The sequence below is a fragment of the Balaenoptera ricei genome, chromosome 17 (assembly GCF_028023285.1).
Source record: "Balaenoptera ricei isolate mBalRic1 chromosome 17, mBalRic1.hap2, whole genome shotgun sequence".
NCBI classification, from domain to species: Eukaryota; Metazoa; Chordata; class Mammalia; order Artiodactyla; family Balaenopteridae; genus Balaenoptera; species Balaenoptera ricei.
The window spans coordinates 21,739,182-21,765,215 of NC_082655.1; the positions used below are offsets into that span (position 1 = coordinate 21,739,182).

The 26,034-nt window shown below is 38.6% G+C and overlaps 1 protein-coding gene across 1 annotated transcript in view; it reads right to left on the reverse strand.

Annotated features, from left to right (window-relative positions):
* Window positions 1-309: 309 nt before the first annotated feature.
* The window catches only part of SLC30A8 (solute carrier family 30 member 8), a 36,483-nt gene continuing 10,758 nt past the window's right edge, over window positions 310-26,034 (reverse strand). The window contains exons 2-8 of the mRNA XM_059901867.1: window positions 25,421-25,620; window positions 15,405-15,551; window positions 12,153-12,306; window positions 8,123-8,273; window positions 6,368-6,473; window positions 1,818-1,952; window positions 310-532 (exon numbers count right to left, since the gene is read on the reverse strand). Of these exons, the coding sequence (XP_059757850.1) occupies window positions 387-532; window positions 1,818-1,952; window positions 6,368-6,473; window positions 8,123-8,273; window positions 12,153-12,306; window positions 15,405-15,551; window positions 25,421-25,620 (1,039 nt within the window). The 3' untranslated portion in view covers window positions 310-386. The remainder of the gene's footprint in view (window positions 533-1,817; window positions 1,953-6,367; window positions 6,474-8,122; window positions 8,274-12,152; window positions 12,307-15,404; window positions 15,552-25,420; window positions 25,621-26,034) is intronic.

The following is a 26,034-nucleotide window of genomic DNA, read 5'->3' on the forward strand; positions in this document are numbered from 1 at the left end:
AAAAATTTGTGACTCTTTCCTTGCCACTGATTCCTGATAAGGCTTTCCTGAGTTCAACTTTACCCACTCAGCCTCGGGATGTGTTATTGAAGGGAGGTGAACTTTTTATTACCTGTGGTTACAAACAGCTGTTATTTCAGCCCCAGTCAGGAATAATCTATACACACATTCCTGGAATTGAACACAGCTACTGATGGGTTGATAATCCAATGGACTGATGAATCTAAACGCATTTTCATCCATGGTGGATGGAGCTAAATAAAGAAGGATAAAATGTGCATTGAACTGTATCATGAATTTCTCAAACTTCTTCCTTTGGTTTCTTAGAAACTGCGGAGCAGCACGTAGTGGCCTGTCAAACTTGGGGAGCTGGCAGTGCGACTGAGCTAGTCCCGGGGATCTTCACAGAAAAGGCAGTCGGGGTCTTGGTCGGCTAGAGGTTCCATCTGAATGGTGAGTGAGTGCACAGGAAAGCTACTGCTGAGGGCTTTCGCAATTTCTCTCCGAACCACCTGGCTGTCCCGGCTGGCTGCTGTTGATAAAGAACCACAGTGAGATTGGCACTGATTGTACACACAGGGGCGACGTCTCAGCTGCAGCTTTTGTCTTTGAACTGGTGGGGTGGGGCACAGGCAGTGCACTCAGAAGGAGCCATGATGGCTCTGACCATCAGCTACATTCACACAGATAAGACAGGGGACATCCTAGTGCTGCAAAGCACCCCGTCACTATGGGAACTCTTCTCGCCCACAGCCTCTCTGGAGTCTGGCGCTCCTAGGAGCTGAGTATGAAAGTGGAGACAAGCCATGAAAAAGCCAAGTCAAAACTATTATTTCTTATACAGCCCTGCTCACCAGTTGCCTGGGTTCTCTGGGTTGCCACCCTTATAGCTAATCAGAATTTATATCAAAGATAGTGACAAGAGCCAGGAAGCATTTAGAGCAGCAAACCGCACTGCCATCTTTTCTCTTGTCCCAAAAGGTATCTGGAGGCTGTAAAGTTCCCGCCATAGTAACCTGATTGTTTACTAGATTCTTCCATTTGCAGTGAAATATTGGTGTAGTAGAGGCTGTAAATTCCCTGCAGCCAGGTCCATGCCTCTCAGCAAAGATGAGGATGTCTGAGAAAGCACAGTCCTCAAATGACTCTTCCTGTTCCCTGCCTCTGAGTAACTTCATGAGTTATTTCTTAGCAGCCTAATGTGTCATCCTTAGCCTGAGCTGTCTCCCGAGGCAGTGCCCATTTTCTCAGCCCTAGGACGTATCACGAACAAAATCACCTTCTACTTGAAAAAGTAGTTTTTAGGATAAACCCCAAATCCTAAGAGTTATCTCACATGGTTACAGAATTTCTAACCATTCAGTAAAGGAACCACTATTAATTCTGACTAGAATATCTTTTAACTTTTTAGAACCTTAAGGATGGGACCATCTTTCTGTCTTTGGTGATAGGCAAAGCATCTTACACACCAAAGATACTCAATGAAGATTTCTTCTTAAATTCTTCCTCTTATTTAACCGATAGGACATCAAGTCAAACAGAGTTTAAGGCCTTGAAGTTTGGGTGGCATTTTAGCCTTTTGTTCTACTCTGTAACCCTCTGCAGTTGGCCTCCAGGGTTGTCATAAGTATCACTGTTGCCATGACAACACTGGCAAGGGGGATGATTTTCACAGGCCCTTGGTCACACAAAACACTTTACAGTTGTTTTGTCAGGGGCAACAGACACTAAGGGCTACTCTACCAAAAGGAGGGAAACTACGGACTTTACAGGACAAGGACTGAATTTCGTGCAGGGTGTTTACAAAACTCACTGACCTGCAGTAACGTGAGCTGAGAGGATCACCTGGTTCATTGTTAGCGACCAGACGTGCAAGCTGTGCACAGACACCACCCCATCCACCGCTAAAATGAGCTCTTTCACACCATTGTAACTCAGGTTCTTTGGCACACCTGCCAAGAGGACAGAGTGGGAGGCTGTTGTTATTTCACTAAATACAGCTCAGTGCAATGGCCAATCGAGGATGCAAAGTCCTTAGTAAAATATTAACTTGCCCTTTCCATTTATGGTTTCTTATTTCAGATGTTTACAAAGCAGATTCACCTGACTATTTCAGAGGTTTTACCATCAATCACAGGTTCACAAAGAATATTTGCAGATTTAACTAGGCAATCATCAACAACAGTCATCACCCTTCATTTTCAGAGTGTATGGTTTACCCAGTTATCTTTGAAATTATCTGGAAAGGAAAAGGAAATCACATGGGATTTGGTATCAAATTATCCCGGGTTGGCATTCTGACTACAACTATTGTGAATTTACCCAACTCTTGGAACTTGTCTAATCCTTAGAACATTTGTAGTAAAATAAGGATGATAAGAACAATATGTAGTTAACAGAGTCCTTTGGGGACTCTGAAAATATCTCAGAAAATATCTGTCCTTTGTAAACTCTACTGCTATACTAATGTTAGTTATCCAGCAGGTCACTTAGTGAACGGTGTTAATAGGGGATCCTAATGTTTTAATACCATCTCATTATTCAGTCTGTAGAATTTCTATTATTTTAGGTATCTTAGGGTTTAATATTTGGGCCACAGAATGCAGTAGTTTGACTTTCATCCTTGTTTCTAAAGGAACAGTGTGGGACACACAGGAAGGTGGGAAGTCTGGCAGCCAATCAGCTATTCTTTGGGACTGAAGGAACTGGGGTGTCTCTAGCCTCGAGATGAGAAGGCTAAGGGAAGTAGGATCACTGTTTTCAAACATTGCCAGGATTGTCACATAGAAGATGACAGGATATGAAAGTGTAAGGGCCTGAGTCAATGGTTGGTTAAAATCATAGATGACATCAGTTTGATATAAGAATTAAAAAAAAAAATCAACTCAACTAGTACAACCGTGGTAAAGCCATTTGATGCAATAGGTAAATCCTTGTCAACTAAAGGTGATCCAAAGAGGATGCTGTAGAAGAGATTTCTAAGGATAAACACTTTTTAGCTTCCACTTCAATTGTATACATACATCACAAACACCTGGTGTGTTTGTTAAACATAAATATGCCTTGGCTCCTTTAAAATGCTCCTGAAGAAAATGTCTATGGATGAGGCTCTGAAATCTATATGCTTTCATAGTGGTTCTTGACCTTGGATGCACATTAGTGTCACCGGGGATTTTAGAAATCCTGATGATTTCTAAAATGATCAGGAAATTTAGAAATTTCTAAAATGAATTGTTGGGTTACACCCAAGATCAATTAAGTCAGATTCTCTGGGGATAAGACACAGCATCAGTATTTTCTTAGCTCATTTAGTGATTCTAACTGAGTCAAGGTAGAGGACCATTACACTAATATTTACCAGCTACTGGGCAGCTCTACCTTGCAGTGGTTCTCAAGCTTGGCTGCATGTTGAAAAACATCAAAGCCAGCCCCTATTAAATCAAAATCTCTGGGTCTAGGGCCTGGGTATAAGTATTTTTTAAAAGCTTCCCAGATGACTGTAATGAGCAGCTAGTAGAGAACCACTTACTTAAAAGGAATAGGGAATCCTTAGCTCTCCTTTTTCAGGATTTAAGAACCTTGCTCATGGGGATTTCCTCCTTGAGGATAACTTAAAGTTCACTACAGTTTGAGTTTAGTTTAGTCCCACTTCATATTTCATAGAACTGGTCAACATGGCTTTTTACTCTATGAGCTGCACAAAGCTCAGGGTACTAGAAACAAAGAAGTTCTTGTCTCAGATTAGCCATAGAATGTGCATGGAGTCATGGGTGAAAACGTTACATCATAATAATAATAACACCTTTATTGAGAAGCTACATGTCAAGGTTTGTATTGAGCACTTTATTTATAGTGATTATTTTATTTAATAGTTATAAGAACTTTAAGAGCTAGTTAATGAGTGTTACAACTCCTGTTTGACTGGAGAAGAAAGTGAGAGTCAGAGGTTAAGAAGAATTGCTAAGGCCACATAGGTAAGTGGGATGTCAGATTCTAAGGTATGTGCTCTGGGTGTGGAGTGTCATGCAAATGCTAGACTCCATGTACTGTAACCCAAAGTTGACTATTATGCCCAATGTGTCATCTCTGGAGAGTTTCATTTGACCCTTTGAAGACCTGCTGTCATTCATCTAGGACCCTTGAGATGAAGTCATGATCCCACTACCTCTTTTTCTCTTGCCTCCTTTATCACTTGACTTTTATGGAGAATGCAAGTCCACTGTTACTTATTTTACTCTATGAAATAATATTGACAAGCAAAAGGATATGTTCCCATTGGCCTCAATGTTTCATCACACCTTAGAAAACTTTTTCTTTCTGGGGGAGAGCCTGCAAAAATATTAATGCATCCAGGAAAATACCCAGATTCGTTTTCAAAAAAATAATTACCCAGGCTAATAAGTGTATGAAAAACCACTCAGTATTCTTCATAATTCAAGACTTGTGTATAGAATCAATAAGATAATATTCACCTATCAGATTAGAAGAGAATCAGCAGTTTGACAATACCCAGTGATGGTGAGGATGTGAGGAAATAAGCACTCTCATATGCTGTCAGTAAAAAAGAAATTGATATGGTATCTTTGGTAGAAAGGGCAATATCTATCAAATTTTAAAATGCACATAACTTCTGAAACAGCAGTATACTTCTAGGAATTATTCCACAGATATACAAGTGCTAAAAATGTAATTGCAGCATTATTTGTAATGTCTGTCAATAAGCAGGTATTGCGATACATGCTTACAGTAGAATAGAATACTATGTATCCGTGAAAAAGAATGAGGTGTATCTATGTATGTACTAATATGGAAAGATCTCCAGTTGAAAAAAGCAAGGTACAGAACAAAATATGTATGTAATCCCAGTTTGTATAAAAAAGACATACACACATGCACTATATATATACACACATATACACACATGTACATATGTATATTACATGTACATATATGTGTAAATGCATAGATATTTTTGGAAAGATATATGTCAACTTATTAGTAGGTGTTACTCCTGAATAATGGGACTGAGAATTCAAAGGTGGAAAAATGGAGAGACTTCTTCTTATCATTTTATACCTTTCCATCTTTTTTTTTAAATTTTACCAAGTACAAGTATTATTTTATGCTAACCTAATTTGAAAACCTAATTTAAAAATTAAGCATCTTCCAGACAGGAGTTACCTGCCAGTTTCAATAATTAGCTACATTTTTGCTTAAATAAAAAAAAGATAATCGTGAGAGAAGGGCTGTACTGAGAGATAAAGTGGAATATGGTCATCTCACATTGTACACACATTTGTCTTTTCTCCACCTTCAAGTCAGTAAGTTCCGTAACAGCAGTGACAGCTGCAGCGCAGCACTTGGCCCTCAGAAAAGGAAATGGATGCATCTGTGACTTGACAAACCAAATATTGTCCCCTTCTGAGCGAGGACATTCACTTGTTACTCTGTGATGTTTGACTCCGTTTTCTGTTTCACTGTGGTCAATCAACATTATCACCTACCAACGATTATCATGCCCTCTGAGAACAAAACCTTTAAACGTGTACTGGGCAGTGAATGCTAAGCTAGGGAAGGGTGACCTGTTGTGAAGGCAGCTGTACTCTTGAGACTGTGTCTACCTTCGGTCAAAATGTGCTGGACAGGAAAGAGAAGCTCAGCCGACGTATGGCTATTTTTGATCATCTGAATGTTTGATAAGATGCAAACCTCTGGTTGTGATTGAATTTTCTAAGTGCCGCTCCCAGTGCCCTCATGGAAGAACCCTTTCAGGGGTATGAAGAGACTAGTCCAGTGGTTCTTAAAGTATGGGCCCCCGCCCAGCAGTGGCAACGTCTTGTTAAAATTCAGATTCTCAGGTCTCACCCCAGGCCTGCTGTCTCAGGAACTGTTGGGTGGGCCCAGCAGTCTGTGTTTTAACAGACCCTCCAAGTGGTTCTGATGCCACTGTCTGAGAACTGCTGGCCTAGTCTAATGAGCATTTTAGGCAAGTCTTTCATAGTAGCTATAATGCTGCCTGAGGGATAGATTTATTCAATATTTCTTAGGTATTTGCCACGTATTTAGGGATAAATTTATATTTTTGCTGTATCTCCCTCACTGAATCACTCATTCTAGTGTTTGTAAGTATTGTTTTTATACTATGCCATATCATTTAACAGTTGCTGAAGAAAACAGAAGCCAATCCTTTTTATTTATGTATTCACATTTGAATAAAAATCATAATTTTTTTCACAAAAATTTCTTGTAAGTTTACATTTTCCCTATAATGCAAACTTACAGTGAGCATGCCTTGAGGCCATTCCCTTTTGTGATTATAAGGAAGAGAAAACACAGATGCTGGGAATAATAGGGAAATCATTCCTACCTTCCATGAGTAAGATGGAGAAGTCCTTTAAGATAGTGATGGTGCTGGCCAGAACCAGGATGGAAAAGACAAATGTGCAGATCGGGTCAGCCATTTTATAGTCTGGCTAGAAAATATGGGGATTTCAGTTAATTGAATCCAGGCCTCCCATGCGGAAAGTCTGATTGATAAAATAAGTAAACCTTCACGCTTCCTTCCCTCCCTGTCACCCATTCACCCTCCTGACACCGAACATCCAACTCAGAGGCAAGACTTCCTGAAGACTCAGTCCTTCTTCTAAGCTTTCAGCTCTCAGTGACTCAAGAAAGGGAGACCATAGGACATGCTCTCCCCACAATTTAAGAAGTAAAAAGAGAGATATCCTTGAGTGCTCTCTCAAAAGGCCTGATTTAACTTCTCTCAAATTAATAGAAGTACAGAGAATGTGATGAAAATATGCACACATTTGTACAACGTTCAATGACTTTTCAGCCTTAATTATGATGAAAAGAAAGGATATCATTTGTTCAGAGATTGCATGTAACCAAGGTATAGCCAGAGCTTGGTCTTGGCAGACTGGGTTAGTTTACTTCTTTCCCTCTTAAATATGACACATACTCAAGGCAGGCATCTTTGATACAGTCCAAAGAATATGTACTGAGGCCTCATTCTCATGCTCTCTCACCACTGGAGCCCTTGGCCTCAGGGTGAAACACCTGCTCTTCTGCCCTTGATGAAGTTTTGTGCCACAGAAAAATTTGTGCCTCATTACTTCTAAGAAACCCGGGAAGAGTACCCTTGGTAAGAGTACTCTCAAACTTCACTCACCCTACAATTTTGAAGGATTTTGTCTTAAACTTAAAGCTTTTAGGGAGGATTTGCTCAATTGAATTCAGAAATGTCTTTGTAATTTTTATTTACATGTTTTCATTTTCCAGTAAAAATAATAGAGTCCTTGCTAACTAGGCAGTCCTGATGTGAACAGACAGAGCTATATGCTCCTCTCCTCCATTACCCCCCTACCTCCACGCTCACCCAACTCTGTTGGTTCTTGGTATTACCAAATAGAGATCTGTAGTGAATATTTGTTTGGGGTCAGAGGCCCACTCAGGATCTACTCCAAGTTTCAACTGACACCCTGACTTTTTGGAAATAAGTTACCTGTCTCCCATGGTGGGAGAGTCAATCAGGTGCTCTACCGTTCCCAGCCAAACAGCAGATACAAGACCCAACCTATGTCAATTGGGCTCCATTTCCCAGAAATATGAATCTTCAGCAGAGTGACAAGAACAGGAAAAAAATTAGTTGAGTCACATTCATTTCAGCATGGTGCCTAGGACAGAAGTTGGATAGTTTCTGAAATCTAGATACCAAAAGTTGCTCTTTATTCTACCTTGATTTCTGTAGAGGAGTACATCCAATAAATTTCAGCCAATGAGTCTACTTTTTGCTTAAGTGAGCTACAGATCTTTTCTGTTGCTTACAACCCAAGAACCCTAAGTTATTCATGGTTCCATTGCAATCCATCTTAACCGCAGAACAGAAGGAACTACTTTCTTGAAAGACTGGCAGCCCTACAGTTAAAGACATAGCTCTTAGGAATTTGGAAAGTCTAAGGTTTCAAGCTTTGAAAGTTTCTTTGTTTAAACCTTGTAAAGTAGTTTGTGTAGGCAAACCGGCTCTCCACCCTCATTTAAGTTAATAATGGAGGGTCAGCTTCTGTACCACCTAATCTACAAAATCACTAAGACAGTGAGTAAACTCAAACATACTCACCTTAAAGTAGATAATAAGTGCACTGATTAACACACTGATGCTCTGAAATAGATCTCCAAGGGCATGTACAGAAGCAGCTCTGACACTGGCATTAGCTTGCACTTCTTTGTGATTGTGGCCAGGGTGTCTCTGGTGCAAAATCACACTTAGTCTGGAAGAAAAAACAATGTCCTTGGCCCACGAGATTAACCCTTAAAAATCTATGCAGCATAATGGGGGAGTTGACAACAGCATGTATTACCCAAAATGGCAAAGAGTTGAAACATTAATGCTTTATAGTGGACTATTTTGAACTAATTTTGAACACAAGGGTATCATGGAATTTAAAAAATTTCACACAAGGATAGACAATGAAGATTCACCTCAGTTTTCTTTTCCATCTAATTAATGTTACTCTGTTTCATTTTAAAACTGGAAACCATCACCTCTTAGGTAAATGCCAAGTATTTGACAATGAGGAGGGGAAATATCATTTATTGAGGGTCTACTGAATGTCAGGCACTGAGCTAGGCTTAAAGCTGAGCTTTGGTGGGAGCTTAATTAAATGTGCTGGTTTCAAATGCAAAAAAAGCAGCAGAAAACAATAAAACAAAATAAGTAGTGAATTTCATCAAAGTCGGATTTTTTAATCTTTTATTTTACTTAATTTTGTTCATTTCCATGAGAATTGGAAATTTGAATAATTCCCTAATGGCCAATGATGAGAGTACTGTGCTTATGTATATGTAGCTATTTATCAAGAGACTGAAATATATTAATGTATTATAATGTATATAAATGTTATATGTATATATAACATATCGCAAAATTTAACAGCTCCAATCCAAGTCAAAGAGACTAATAGTGGGCCCTATAAATTATGTACCTGATTCTATTTACCCACAACTTTAGGAGTAATATCTCTTATGTTTTGCCTAGAAACACTGTCTGTACATTTTGGAACAAAGGTTTAAAAAAATAATTTTTTAGTACCATGTATCCCAGTCTATTTGCAGGTAAAGTGTCTGTTAAATCTCAGGCCATCATCACAAAGCGGAGAGACTGCTATCCACCAAGATGTGAACATTACATAATTTACAGTTTTTAGATTGTCAGTGTTTGGGCAAAAATTCACCCTCAATTAGGAGTTACCATTTGAAGTTCTTCAGACAACCTAACATGCCTGGCCGTTAATAGACTTTCTTTCTAGGTCTGCCATGTATGCTCATCACATTGTATTCATTCTTTTCCTCATTTTATATTAAAAAAAAAACTTACTTAGGGATTCTTATATGCCAGGCACTATTAAATGCTTGGGGCATAAAGGTGAAAATAGACGTAGTCCCTCCCCCATTGTAGCTTTAAGTATGATGGAGATGGCAGAGATTTTAGAAAGACACACATAAATGGAAAATTCTAATTATACTAAGTCTATTAAGAACTGGTGCTACAGATAGTACAACAGGGGACTCTGATTTAGTTAGACAGACAAGGCAATTGAGTTGGATTTGAAAGGATATACTAGAGTTAAATAGGCTAGGAAATGTTGCAGGCAGAGAAAAACTTAGCCTTAAGGCGCTGTCAATAATCTTCATCCGAGAATCCCTTAGCAACTTCTGTTAGAACTTTCTGCCTTGATTTTGGGCTCCCAAGGAATAGATTTATTCCCGAATTATGGTTCTGATATCTCTGTGGTCAGACAATACAGCATCTAGCAGCACTTGAAACCTGTAATCCCAGTTCTGGGAGTAAACATTTAAGTCACTCAGTATCCTTATCCATAAATAACTGCCTGCTTGCACAGGGAAGTCAATGCTTTCCAATTCCCTGGTCTTTGTAAGTATGAAAAGCACATGCAATATTAGGGTCGAAGTTCGAAAGCAGTTGCAGTAAAAAGAAAATTTGGATGGTGTATCTATTTAGAAAGTCACACTCGATCATCAAGGTGCCAGATTTATGTGGTAGTTAGCTGGGTGCATTCTTCATGTTTATGCAGCATACACACTACCTATGTGACATATGACTCGGGAAATTATTAACATTTTTATTGTTCCTGCTGCCCTGGGGACATATTGTTCTTCTTATGCAAAGATGATGATATTGACTCCCAGTCAGCAGGACATGTGGTCTGGCTTATTTGTCTCCTAGTAGTGATAGATTTGCATTGATCTTCCCATACTTTTTCTCCCAGTGCCAATATGAAACACATTTTCAAGTTAACTGGGTAGAAATAGTGATCTAGTCAGAGCCAGCAGATCAGATACCACTCTTCTAATTGTTTAGCTTAGAGATTTTGAGCAATGGGTCCCAAACTAAGGGATGAGGAACTGAGGCAGGTACAAGCTAAGGACATGAAAGTGCCTGGAGGAACTTATTCAAAGTACACACGCTCAGACTACCCTCTAATTCCAGGGGTTCCTTTGTGCCCACTCTCAAAAAACAAAAACAAAAAAACGCTGTTTAAAATGCCATTCTTCGTCACTATCTTCTTCACTTTCATTCGTGAACCTACCTCACTGAATGTATCATGTTACATTGCAACATAGACAGACAGGTGATACATAGATGGTTTTCTATTGCTGCTGTAACAAATTACCACAAAGCCTTTGTGGCTTAGAACAACATAAGTTTATTATCTTATAGTTCTGGAAGTCAGAAGTCTAAAATGAGTGTGCAGGACTGCATTCCTTCTGGAGACTCTAGGGGAGAATTCATATTCTTACCTTTTCCAGCTTCTAGAGGTCACTTACATTCCCTAGCTCCAGGCCCGTTCCTCCATCTTCAAAGCTGGCAATGCAGCATCTTCTCTCCCCTCTGACCTCATGCTTCCCTCTTATAAGGACTTTTGTGGTTACATTGGGCCTATCTGGATAATTCAGGATAGTCTCCCCTTCACAAGATCCATCCTTAACCACATTTGCAAAGTTCCTCTTACCATGTAAGTTGACATATTCAGAGGTTCCAAGGATTAGAATGTGGAAATCTTTGAGGGGCCATTATTGTGTCTACCACAGATGATAGGTAGGTAGGTAGATGGATGGATGGACGGACGGACGGATGGATGGATGGATGGATGGATGGATGGGTGGGTGGATGGATGGATAGATAGAGTTTTAAGTAATGTTGCCCAAAATCAGACTATCAAATAGGAAAGATCAAATCAACCAAAAAGGATCAAAGCCCTGGCTTCAACTCCGCATTGTCATGAGCAATCAAATAGTTCATTTGGGAAGACCAGACCAGTATGGCAATGATCACATGTCCAGCAGGGCATGATCACATTTCCTCTAAGAATGATTTAAGACTGCTTGGATGAGAGAATGGACCAAGAGATGGAAACTAAAGAGAGAGTTTAGCTAGCACAGCTTAAGAGTTTTCATGCAGTCATAATGATGCAAAGATAAGATAGACTGCTTTTGAGAGAAATAAATTCCCTATTATTCTGTTAAAATATATGAAACTAATGACCACTTTATGGGGATATTACAAAAGAGAATTCAAAAGTAGAAAGGGGACTGAAGTAAATAAAATTTGTGATCTCTTCCAACCCAGGTCTCTGGGAACTCATAATGTGTTCATATAACAAAAAGAATAGGAGTAAGTCACATTCCACATGGAACCATCAATTTGTGTGAGAGAGTAGAACGGCTAGAAGCTCAATTCTGCGTTTGGTGGGTCTATTTTCAAATCCTGCTCTGCACTGTCTCATTGGCAGTTTATTTAACCTCACTGAGCTTCAGTTTCCTAATCTGTGTGGTATGAGTGTTGTGAACATGGAGCTTGATATTGTAAATAGATCAAAAGATCTCAGCGCAGTCTCTGACACATAGGAAGCATTCAAAATGGTAGCTATTAGAAGCCAATATTAAAACACACTGTAACTTAAACTAGCACAACCAGCCCTATTTTCAGTCTTAGAGCCATTTGAACACTCTGTCAGGTCTCTACCATCCTCACAAGTGGAGGAATTAAAAACAAACAATAACAACAACAACAAACCCACAAATCTATGTCCAGACAAGCTTCATGGGCAGTGTGTGGGGTGACTTACATAATGTTCACTGCCACCGCACAGCTCGAAACAATGATCATCACGGTCGCCTGGATCTGGTAATTGGAGTACAGCAGGCGTTCACACGCTAGGTACACCAACACACCAGTCACCGCCCAGACACATAGGATGGACAGCAGGGCACCAAGGATCTCTAGGGATTCAAGCACACAGACACGCATAAACAAAGAATTTGTGAATCACCTTAACCTCCCCAAGAGTCATAAGATATTAATGCTCCATCCCCCGCCCCAAAAAAAGAGAGGCTTCACACTAGCTCACTCGGTGATTCACAAAGCAAAAGTGTGGATGGATTTTAGCACTATGATGAGACACTTTAATGTTGTATTCATAAAACACCAGTGTCTGAGTTCATTATGCTCCATATTACTAAGTAATTTTCAGCAAATTTTAAAAGCATATTAATGGCTGCCTGCCCTTGCTGTTTTCCTGAGGGATTTTAATTTAAACAGGTGCTAAAATGATTGAAACTTATTAGGAGATGAAATAACGGGACACAAAGAGTAAAATGTGTTTAGAAACTCTTAATTTTGCCATAAAACATTTACAACTTGCCAGCACTGTAAAATAGTAAAAAGGGAAGCCTTCAGAGACTTAATGAAAATGAGTTTCACATGCCAACCCAACATATTATAAACACAGAGGCAAACTCCAAGGTATAGCAACGCTCTAACTGCATTTTACAAGCAAGAGTAAGGAAAAGAAGTGTCAGAATGGAGACATTTACATGAACATTTAAAGATAAGATAGTGTTCAAGCTTCCCACTAAGTGAAGTATGTTTGCTCACTTAGAAGTTCCTTACACCTCACCTTGATCTTTCACTCAACCTTGTAAATAGGTTCTAAAAGCCTACAAGGCTCTAGAAACATTCTGTGAGTCAGTGGTCAGGCACATTTCATAATTCTGACCTTCCCCCTTTTAAAGCAGAGCAATGTAACATATTATTTCCCAGACTTCAGTCATTTACATACACTTTCATGATTTTTTCATATTCACATGCCCCCTGTCTCATTGGCCACTTAACACTCTTTTTTTTTTTTTTTATTGAGGTGTGGTTGATGTACAATGTTATGTAAATTTCAGGTGTATGAGATAGTGATTCAAAATTTTTAAAGGCTATATTCCATTTATAGTTATTATAAAATATTGGCTAGATTCCCTGTGTTGTACAATATATCCTTGTAGCTTATTTATTTTATATATAATAGCTTGTAGCTCTTAATCCCCTACCCCTATCATGCCCCTCCCCGCTTCCCTCTCCCCACTGGTAACCACTAGTTTGTTCTCTAAATCTGTGAGTCTGCTTCTGTTTTCTTATATTTACTAGTTTGTTGTATTTTTTATATTCCACATATAAGTGATATCACATAGTATTTGTCTTTCTCTGTCTGACTTATTTCACTTAGCATAATGCCTTCCAAGTCCATCCATGTTGTTGCAAATGGCAAAATTTCATTCTTGTTATGGCCAAGTAGGATTCCACTGTATGTGTATGTATACGTATGTATATATGTGTATATATATACTACATCTTTATCCCCTCATCTGTTGGTGGGCAGTTAGGTTACTTCCATATCTTGGAAATTGTAAATAATGTTGCTATGAACATTGGGGTGCATGTATTAGCATTATCTTTACATAAACTCACTTTTTGTACTTAGCTTCTTCCTAAACAATGTTAACCATGAATTTACATGTTTGATGTGCTAGCTGATTTTCACCTATATGTCTATGGAGGTGCTGCCTAATATGGTAGCCATCAATCACATGTGGCTATTTAAATTTAAAATAAGTGTAATTAAAAATCCAGTTCTTCAGTAGAACTAGCCACATCTAAAGTGCTCCATGACCACATTGTATTATCTATTATACAACATTTCCCTTGAAGCAGAAAGCCCTATTGAACAGGCATGGTCTTCTACAGTGTCAATGCTCATGGACTTCCATCACCAGGATGAGAAAGTTCAAGCAGCAATCTAAATTCTGAGTCTTCCCTGTGTTTACAAAGCAGCTTTGACCAATGGTATGAGAAAAAGGGTAAAATACATGTAAAAATTTATGCAGATAAACGATAGGTGCTCAGCCAAAGGTACATGTTTTCCAAGTGTAGCCCTATTCAGGGACTGAAAAGCATCTTAAATCACATTGTCACCAAGTCTTTTTATTGATGTTTATTGCCTCACCCCTCTCTTTCTCTCTCTCTCTCTCTCAGTGTTAAAGGAAAGGCAATCCAAAACACCTGTGTTGATAAGTTGTTTGACATGAAATTAGAACTTCCTATCATTCTAAACTTGAAAAACCACAATCCACAATTGTCAGCCTATAAGCTGTGGTCTCTGTCTATTGGCACCTTTCAGTGAAGGCTGGCCATGTTAGCATGTTGCCCAAAGCTCTGCCCTCAGATCTCCTCCACATTGATTTTCTCAACTGGTGTGAAAATACAGAATTGTAACTCTTTGTACACATGATTTGTACATTCAGCCAGTAGCTCCTCCAGCTGATATAAGGAATAATACAGAGGAGGAGAAGTGGAGTGACAGTATGTGTTGGAGAGAGGGGTGGATTGTAAAAATGAGCCAAAGTAAAAGCTTCCCAGGTAATAAACCCTCATCATACCTGGGCCCATTCCTAGACAAGAGCAAGCCATAACTCGTCAAAGAACCAGATCTAAGAAAGAGGAAAAATAAACTTTCATTTCCTCTTCCTCCTCTTCCTTCTCCTTTTCTTGTTGTTGTTGATGGCTGATTGAACAAGATATCCAGCTGAGCCATTCACTGAATGGCTAAATGCTGTGTGAGCAGGAAAGTCCATATTCTATTCCCAACCCCCCATAAGAAGTTCTTCAATCTCTCCAACTCTCTTGGGCTCTCTGTGCTTTACTTTGCAAAATGGTGGAAGCTTCACCCCACCCTGTCTCCCAGATGCCGAGTCATTTAATGAATAATATCATGGCTGTTACCACACACTGAGATTCTTGGACTGGGGTGGTTGCTAAAGTGAGGTATGTGTTCCTGTTGTCCCATTGGAGTAGAGGTAGCGCCATTAATCTGGCTCTTAGCGGAATTAGTGTTGAGAACACACATTACCACGTACACATCTATTTCACTCTGTGAACCAGAGATGTGCCTCCAAGGGATTTTCAAACAAGGCTTTGCACTGTCCCTTCCATTTTTATCCTCGGTTTAACTCTGCAGCGTTACTCTGTGTCAGTGCTCAGTTGATGAACGTACCTGCTCGGTGCCATCCAAATGTTAGCCGCTTGGAGGGGGGTTTCGATGACAACCACAAGGAGAAGAGACTGAGCAGGAAACTGGTCAGGTCAGTTAAGAGATGGGCAGCGTCTGTGATGACAGCAAGACTCCCAGCAATGTGTCCACCTCGGGGATGCAGAATAGGATATGGGGTTAGGGCCCCAGAGTGCAACTAGATCATATACATACTAACCGCAGCTGGTGAAAATGCCACAGACTCACAGAACTGAAGACAAGGAAGGGTCTTAACTTTGATTTAATCCACCTCTTTTTCCCAATTTGACAAGTAGAGAAACCACGATCCAGAGAGTGGGTAGGATTTGAACATGTAGAAGTGAATTACACAAGAGAGGCCATTCCTGGTAGAGCTAAGGTACAGAGATAAGAGAATGTGGGGAACATTTGAAGAACATCCCGGTTAGACTGGGGCATGAGGATGCAAAAGAAATATAAAAAGGGGAGGCTGGAGAGGTGCAGGCCAGATTGAAAGGGTCTCCAGACTGAGGACCTGGACTTTGGTCTGTAAACCAAATGACACAATCTGGCCCACCGATGTGCTGTTATTTGACTTGTAATTTTACCATAGTCTTTACCGCTTCCTTCTGTTCCGCTAATTTATGTTATCCGCCTGGTTTTGAGATCGCTGTTATGAATAGTGGGGAGGAGTAAGAAGAAAGGACAGGTACCTTCCAATGAGATTCTTTTTTTTTAATTTCTATTTTATATTGGAGTAGAGTTGATTTACAATGTTGTGTTAGCTTCAGGTGTACAGCTAAGTGATTTAGTTGTACATATACATATATCTGTTCTTTTTCAGATTCCTTTTCCATATAGGTTATTGCAGAACACTGAGTAGCATTCCCTGTGTTATACAGTAGGCCCTGGTTAATTATCTATTTTATATATAGTAGTGTGTATATGTTATATATAGTAGGTTGTATATGTTATATATAGTAGTGTGTATATGTTAACCCCATACTCCTAATTTATCCCACCCCCTATCCCTTTGGTAACCATAAATTTATTTTCTATGTCTGTGAGTCTGTTTCTGTTTAGTAAATATGTTCATTTGTATCATTTTTTTAGATTCCACAGATAAGCGATATCATATGATATTTGTCTTTCTCTGTCTGACTTACTTCACTTAGTATGATAATCTTGAATGCATCAACAGTCCAATAAAGCACAGAAAGAGAACCCAAGCCATGGGACACCTGCCTTGTTTTTCTCTCCATTTGGTGTGTTCCCTGTACTTCTGTCTAGTTCTTCTTTGTGTTTCACAAAGACCTCCAACCTCTAAAATAGAAGTCAAAAGGACAACCTTGTCTTTTCCTTCTCGAACAGGGCTTGTTGTATGAGTGCAATAACCTTTATTGTTCTTACTACAATCTCCCAGCAAAGAGCTTCCGCTGACTGATTAGTCCTCCCAGAAGCTGTTTATTGCCTTGTGTGCAACAAAGCGACGGAGACTGTCAGTCATCAGCCCCTCCATCATCAGACTCACCTTGTCTCAACAAATGATTTAAAAAAATTGCATATAAGGTTCATAATTGCAATAAGCCCCACAGATCACTGGCTCTAGCTATAGTTAATATCTGGTTTGTCAAAGTTTAATGGTCTGAAGCAAAGTGGTCTTCAGGCTTGTTACTGAGCTGTCAGGGCAAAAATCAGAATGATTCATTAGCCAAAAAGCAACATTTTGCTAACAAATCAGCTGTCCTTCCAATTATCCTCTAATGTTGCTCTGTCTGCCAAACTTGGGCCTGATAATAAAGCTGTGTTAATAATGCATTATTTCTTGCCCAGGGAATGACTACATGCAGATAAGCAGCATGCCGCAATCTTAGCAATGAATGATGGTGATGAATGATGGTATGCTGGGCTAAAATTTTAGCTTAAGTCAAGGAAATGAAATCTTACAGGGGTTCTTCAACAGGCTTAGCTGAGTCAGGAGGTAACTGGGAAAGAAAAAGGGCTTGCTTTGGAAGAAGCATGTTTATATGGAGACCCGGGAACTGAGAACCATTCTGCAACCATCCAAGCTGCTTATAAGAACAATCCAAAAAACTGTGGGCAATCATGCTGAATCCTATGGAGTAAACTGTTTGCAAGTCGTAGTCTGTGACTGAATTTGCATTTGCTTCTGAAAGCATGGGGTATTATCGACAATTAATTCAATCATCCAGCCAGGATGTATTGAGACCTTACTGTGCACATCACAGGGATAGGGTACACAAAAATAAATAAAGTTAAACAAAGCACAGTTCCTCTCTTCAGTGATCCCATTGTCTAACACTCACTGTATAGAAAACAGGCATCATGGTCTAGGGGTCTAGGGGATCAGAAAGCCACTCTCACTGGGAGCCCTGAAGAACTTTCCACAGGAGGGAGGGGTAAGAATTAGCTAGAAGGGAAGAGTTTTTCAGAAAGAGATAAGAGCAAGAACAAAAACAGAGAGAAGTGAAAGAACAGCGCACCTTTGTGGAAAAGTAGGAGGTGTGGTGTGTTGGAGAAATAACGGGAAATGAGACTGGAAAGGTGGCTTGGGGACCCTTGTGTACGGTGTCACACGTAATGCTAAAGGATTTGAATGTTATCCTGTGGGACAAAGGGATCTTTTTGTGATTTTGAGGCAAGGTTGTGACATGTTCAGATCTGTATTTAAGCGGGAGATCTTTGCCAGCAATAGGGAGGATGACTTGGGCTGGGGGCGGGGGAGGGAGAAGCTGGAGGTTAAGACACAGCAGAAATAGCCAAAGGAAATTGAGATAAAGGCATGAAGTAAGGCAGTAACAGACATGTTCCTGGATTACATGGCAAAATGCAGAGAGTCATGCAGTTAGAACAAGATAGGAGAGGCACTAAGGACTGGAAACAGACTCTTCTAGGGTCTGTGGGATGAAGAGGACAGTAGGAAAGCAGGGGAGCCACTGGCCCTGGGTCTCATATTCACCCCAGCTTTGGAGAGTTGCTGTTAAGTACATGTGACGTTTTCTGTGGAGAACAGACATGCTAACAGGATTGGGAGAAGTAAATATTCATCTGACAATTGTAGTCTTGTGTCCCATTTCTAGACAACCCCAGTGTATGCTATTAATTCATATTTTTAAAATTCTTTGTTTTATGAATAGTATTATTACACTAGATATGATGTTATGTCAAAAACTCATGAAGTCATTATTTAACATGTATTTAAAACACACCACAGTTTGCATTGGCACGTTTTGACATTTCTTAAATTTTTAATACCAACAACCTCAAAAAAATAAGTAGCCTAAGCCACTGAGACGCCCTGGCTCTAGTACAAAATAAGCACCCTTAGCAATAAAGCTTGTGGTTATCACATCACTCAGCTTTAGCTTTCTCTTACTACGAGAGAGGTTTTTTTTTTTTACTCTGAGATACTTACCATCTTCCCCAGCCTGCTCCCAGATCTGTACGCCTTTCCAGCAAACCAATGCTTCCTCCATTCTTGCTTAACTCTAAATAGTCCTGCTTCAAGATGTCTTTTCCTGACTACTCTCATTTTCTTCCAGAAATGGCCATACTTGAGCTTGTTTTTGTGAGTTCTTGGTTTCTGTACGTCTGTCTTCTTAAAAAGGGATGCATGTTTACATATGTAGTGTAACTCCTCTTTATGGCCTTGCTACAATAGGAATTTTCACATTCAATCAGAAAGTATCCCAATTCAGTAGGTTCAAAGCCTTAGCCTCCTTTAATTCCCTCTTCCTATCTGCTCTGCACCCTGTGACCAGTTCTTTCTCTAAACACAGCTCTGTGACCTGGTTCTCCCCTGTTCTAAACGCCAGTTACTCCCCAAAGCCTACAGAATAAATCCAGCTTCCCCAGCCGGGCCTCACAGCCTCCTAGAACCCTCAGCCACCATTCTAGTTTCATTCCTCACTAACCATGTTTTACCCCACACCACTGCCTTAGGTTCTTTAAGTTGTAAGTCATAAATGCACAACTCAAACTAGCTTAAACAACAACAAAATGATCATTTATTGGCTCAAATAACTGAGAACAAATCTGGGTGGGGTTGGATCAGGTACAGCCTAATCGTAAGGTTCAAAAAATTTTTGTTGGGGCTCTGCTCTGTCTCCAACTATTGCTATTTCTTGTTCTGCTGAAGACAGGCTTCCTCCCCCTCAGCAAAAAAAAAGGTGGGCCTCTGGGTTTATATCATTTCAGCATAGTATTTTAAAGGAAAGAGAGAGAGCTTTTTTCCCAGTCTCCCTATATAAAGACCCAGAGACTCCGATTAATCCAGCTTGCTGTCTCACAGCCAGCCGTGCCTGTGAGCATGAGGGACTTGGGCCAGGAGGACCAGAGCTGCAGCCAGGACAGTAAGTATGAGAAAGCTTGCTGGGCAGGCAGTGCCAGTCCACTGCAAACGGTGCCACCCAAATGTGGCTAACACATCAGAATCACTTGAATTTCCTTCTAAGAATACAGATTTCTTGTCCTATTGCTGACCTAAGAACTCAAAATCTTTCCAGGTAAGGCTGATATTTACTAACTCCTGGACCGCATTCAAGCCCCTCCATCTGAAAGGCCCTTCTCATCTCCCTCTTAGTCACCTCTCCATTCCTACTCATCCTTCAAGGCTTTGCTCAGATCCCATATCCTGCAGGAGGACCTCCCAGATTCCTAAAAGTCATCTGAGAATACTACTTGCTTTCTCTGACATGGTCAAAAATAGTTTTAGGAAGGAGGTGAGTTGTGGGTTGGGGTCTTGAATGATGGTCAGGGTTTTGATGGCTATGGAGAATGAGAGGGTTTTCCATGTAAATCAAAAGGCATAAGCAAAAGTTACAGAGACCTTAAGGTGCAATGATTATTTTGCATAGAATGAATAAATAGCTGAAACAGAAGAAGAGTCATATAGGGAAGTAGTAAAAGAAAAAGATTGATAGTCAGTTTGGCAGGCAAATGGTGGAATAACTTGAAAGCCAGAGTAAGAATTTTTCCTTTTGTGCAGGATGCCAGCATTTTCCAGTATATTGATCTCTCTTCACTTGGTGCAGCTGAGTAGGGCCTACCACAGAGAGGGCCCCTGAACCAGCCTCTTTCTGCTACGAGAATACTTGTCAGTTTGCCCCTGTGCTCAGTAAAATTTCCTGTGCTTGACATGATGGGGAAAAGGTTGTGAAGGACTGAAATGGCAAAGGTGAGCCACTGAAGAATTTTGAAAACAGAATTAACACGATGAGAGCAATGTTTCAGGAAAATTAGCTCAACACCAATACAGCTCAAATTCCAAATGATTTTCTGTCAGTATCTACTTAATTCCTTTACTGACAACATCACTTTCTTCTGACCCTAAAGCCAGATTTGAACTCATAGACTAATTATTAGGAATGAGAAGGAAAGGAGGAGATTGATTTGCTCACTCCAAGTGAATAGCTTCCCATTTCCCCTCTAAAAATTTTAGAAACAAATTGACAGGGCATACGGAAAGGTACAAGGAGAAAACTGAGTTTTGTGAATGGGAGGCCATCTCATTTCAGAATATTAATTAGATATCAGCTGGGGAGAATATGCGTCTATTCTCAGCATCCACGTGTTTTCCGGGAAAAGCAAGAGAAGAAAGTTGTGCAGAAAACAAGCCAGTTTATACATCCTGCTGAGCTGTGTTTGCATGGGGTTGTGCCAGTACTTTATTTGGAAGGCTATGAATGTCCAGAACATCAGCTTTTCAAATCATGTTTCAAATGGATTATGTTTTTTAGATTTTCCGTTTTGTTGATCTCTTATGTGAGCAATTGAAAATTGTCCATAGTCTCGTGACTTTCAATAATAAAAAAGAATGCCTCTCTAGTATAGATATCAATGGATTTCCAGAGGGAGTTTTCCAGATTGGAGCTGCTAAGAGTAAATTCTTTGCAGCTCTATCAAGCTATTAAGTCATTCATTCAAAAGACTCACCCTGGCTCTAGAAATTGTGTGGTATCAATTTTTAAAAAAAATTTTAACTGGAAGGTTATTTACCAACTCTGGATTCATCTTGGACCGGATTGGGTCTAAGCTCTCTTCCAGTTTCCAAAAGCTATAAAAGTATACGTGTATAGGTCAGAAGACTCCATAACTTGAAGAAACTAATTCTAATTGCTTGCTATTATAGTGCTAAAAAAGAAAAAAAGCTTAACAGATTCTCCCCCACTATCAGATTATCATTAATTTAGCACTCTTCTGGGGTAATAAAGAGAAAATGAAGCCAAAATATTGGTAACAGAGTGTAACAAGTTATAGTGGTAAGAGTGGTAGTAGCCTATCGTACTTATATAGGTAGCTTATAGTGTTCTTGTTAATTTTTTGGTAAAAAAATTATAAATAAAATACCACAGCATACCAAAACCTTTAGATTAAGTTTAAAGCTGTACATAGCTTTATTATTAATAAAAAGAAAGGATACAAATATATTAAATAAAGATATAACTTAAGATATTAAAATATGCAATAAGACTACAACTCTGAGAAAAGAAAGAGGAAATAAAAATATTTTTAAAGCCAAAATTATGAATTAGAAAACAGAAGGAAAATTAAAATAATAATATATTCAATAAAAAATACATATATCAATAAAGTAAAGGAAAGTTTTATCAAGGAAAAGAAGTAAAAATATACAAACAATATTAAAATGAGAAAGGAGCTGGAATAAATAAGAGAATACCAATATAAGACTATCATGTTCCATTGTATGATAATAAATTTGACAATTTCAGTGAGATGAATGACTTGGGAGATTTATAAATAACCAAAATTTACTCAAGAAGTAGAAATTTTGAGTATGTCCATGAATGAGGAAGAAGCTAAAATATATGAAAAATTATCTCCAAGAATGTCTCTGAAGTCAGACAATTTATCAGGGAGTTCTTAAAAAGGAAGAATAATTACAATGTCATATAAATTGTTTTAGTTTTTTTATAGAGTTGGCCAAAAAGTTTGTTCTGGATTCTCCTTAACGTCTTATGGAAAAACCCGAATGAACTTTTTGACCAACCCAGTATATAAAAAGGAAATTATTAAAACTAAACTTTTCATTTTAATATGCATAACTCAGATTCAAAAACCGAGAAAAATAGCTCCAAAACAGAAAACTATAGTTAAATTTCAATGATCAAAAAAGTTACAATGATTTTTCAGTGTAAAAATTCTAACAAAAATATTAGTGACTCAAATTGAGCAATGCCTTGGAAGAATGGTCCACCGAGGTCTAGTCACCATAGTGAGAGCCTAAGAACATGAGCTCTGGAATTCAGACCACCTGCTCACTGATAGGTATGTTGTTAAAGTTGAGTACTTTACTCTTTGTGCTTCAGGTTTATGGTCTATAAAGTGCAATTCATAATAGGACCTACCTCTCAGGAATTTCATCAGGATTAAGTAAGGTGATACATAGAAAGCACTCATCACAGTTCCCAGCACATAGTAAGCATTAAACAAATATTAGCTGTTGTCATCATAATACCAGAAATGCATCATGATCTCTTAATATAATACACATCGACAATGGGTAAAAAACTTTTAAAACAGAATGAATTTAAAAGATAAGGTTTTTGGGCTTCCCTGGTGGCGCAGTGGTTGAGAATCTGCCTGCCAATGCAGGGGACACGGGTTCGAGCCCTGGTCTGGGAAGATCCCACATGCTGCGGAGCAACTGGGCCCGTGAGCCACAATTACTGAGCCTGCGCCTCTGGAGCCTGTGCTCCGCAACAAGAGAGGCCACGATAGTGAGAGGCCCGCGCACCGCGATGAAGAGCGGCCCCCACTTGCCGCAACTAGAGAAAGCCCTCGCACAGAAACGAAGACCCAACACAGCCATAAATAAATAAATAAATAAATAAATAAAAATTAAAAAATAAAAAAGATAAGGTTTTTGATAAAAGTCAACACTCATCCTTGATTATCCGTTAACCATTAAAAAACTAGGACAAGGAGAATACTTCATTAACATAATAAAAATACTTAACCCCTCAGGAAACATTTCACTTAACAGCTAAATAGTTGAACATATGATTTGATTTAGCATATTATTTAACATGATAAAAATATGAAACATACAGAAGAGACATAACTATTGAAAGCAAGGAGAAATATAATTTTTTTGAACAAGAGAGGATTATCTCCTAGGAGGAGAGATGAGAGAGGAACAAGGAAAATTAACTGAGATACATTTAGAATGACAATAGTTCAAATACACTGTTGAGTACAAAATGAATATACAAAATGAAAACTTTCCAAAATCCAAAAAGTAACCATTTAGAAAGCAGGACATGAGAAAAGGAAGACCCTACTCACCTCTGGAAAGAATAAACCAAACACACAAAATAACTATAAATAACTCTAGCAAGAAGTAGGTTGTCCTTGTGTTAAAACAAGCAAACTAAAAACATAAAACCTTAACTTGATGAGAGATGTAGAATATCTGGATAAATGGAGAAACATACTGTATTCCTGGAGGGAAAAACTGAGTATTTTAAGAAGATTTGTGTTCCCAAATTAATTTATATACCAATAAAATCAAAATTAGATTTTGGAGGAAACTGAACAAAATTATTCTCGTGTTTAATTAGAGTAATAAACAGGAATGAACAGCCTTTACCTTTTTTCTGTTAAACAAAGGATAATGAGGAAAGAACAACAGATATTATAACATGTAAATCTACATTAAATATGTTACTACTGACAGAGATCAGCAGCACAGATAAAACACCTTAGAACCCAACTCTATTATTTATAGAAATTCGATAAATGATAAAGTAATATGGAGAAAAATCAATGAAGGAAATAATGAATTATTCCATAAATGATGTGTAAATCTTTGTTAGCTCTTTAGAAAGAGAATTTTCAATGCTAAGAGCATAGATAATTTCACATTGATTTAAAATTAAATGCAAAAAATTGAACAACAACAAAATGATATTTATCTTCTCAGTAGATAGGAAAGGCTTACTAAGCACTAAAATAGTGAAAGAGTAGTAAAAGAAATCAGCTCAAAATGAAATGTTTGATACAATTACCTCTATAAAATTTGAAACTTCTCTAAGTCAAACCAAAAATTAAACAAAAACTGAAAAGTAAACAACAAACTAGAATAGTACTTATAACAGATATAACAAAAGTTTAATAACTATATAAAGAGCTCCCAGAGATCAATATAAAGAATTACAAATTATCTGAAAAAACAAGTGAGCCACAGATATTAAGAGGCAAATAGGAAATGCATTAACAGAGGGAAATACAGATCGTTAATAAACATGCAAATAATATTAATAGTAACAAAGGAATGCATATTAAAATAAAGCATATTCATCTATACATTAGCAAAGATTTTTGAAAGACTAAAATAAGTTCTGGGAAAGATTTGGAGAGAGAATCATTCTCATGTAGAGCTGGCAGACATAGGAATTGTTTCAAGCTTTCTGGGTAGCAGTTTGGCAATGTGCATAAAGTAGTAATAAAAATATTCATGTCCTTCAACTAGTTATTTCCACTTTTAGGAATCTCTTTGAAGGAATTATCCAGAAAAGCAAGCAGAGTTTTATTCCAGATTTTTCATTGCAGCATTGTCCATAAGCAGGAAAAAACTCCCAGAATTTCTAACAATAGAGAGATGGTTATGTAAATCACAGTAGAGCATATTATAGAATATTGTTCAGGCATAGAAATGTTTTTGAAGAGTATTTGATGGCATGGCCAAAAGCACTGTGTGCTCTCAGTTATGTTAAAAAAAATTGTGAGCTATGAATAGAAAATATACTGTAGAAAAATACTCCATAATGTTATTGAAGATTATCACTCAAAAGGGGATTGTGATGAATTTTATTTTGTTTCCTTCTGCTTTCCAACTTATCTACAATGAGCATATTGTTACTTTATATTTACAGAAAATATTCAGTCTTTTTTTAAAAGAACTTAGGCAACTCTTCTGTAATGATGCAGGGTTTTGTTGGTTTGCTTGTTTAATCAGAGAAGTCTTGAGAAATACTCACCGATGACCTCTGCAATCATGAAAACTAAGCATGTTCCTGAAGCAGCACAGAGTTTCCACTTGGCATAGACTTGCTCCTTTGCCCTGTTCTCTGTGGCCTTGGAGTTGCTGTGGCAGTGATACATGGTTCCTGACTCTGGCACCTCTGGCTTCTCTCCAGGACGTTGATCTTTATTCAAGGGTTTCTGCTGGAGTTCCATGCTGAGGATGAGTTTGACAGAAGCAAGAAGTGAACATGGTTGCAAACAAACCTCTCACTGACAGCCCTACCCATTATCAGAACTGCTATGAGGACATTTGCTGACTAGCTAGGAACTTATCATTCATGGCTCCTTCTACAAGAAATATCAAATGTAAGGAACAAGCGAGAAATTTCCTTCTGAATTCTCAACTACAAACAGAGTTTTGCTTTTATTTAGGCAAGCTCTTATTCAGTCTATACTACCAGTGATTAAAAGAAAGTAAAGGAAAAGGAGAAAGGAAGCAGATACATTTTGGTGCATTTCCTTCACAGTCACTTCACTTTGAAAACATTTTGGACACTGCTATAAATTTTAAAAGGGGCAGTAATGAGGTTATTATTATTAACGAGTAATGTGTGTATGAGTCAGCCTG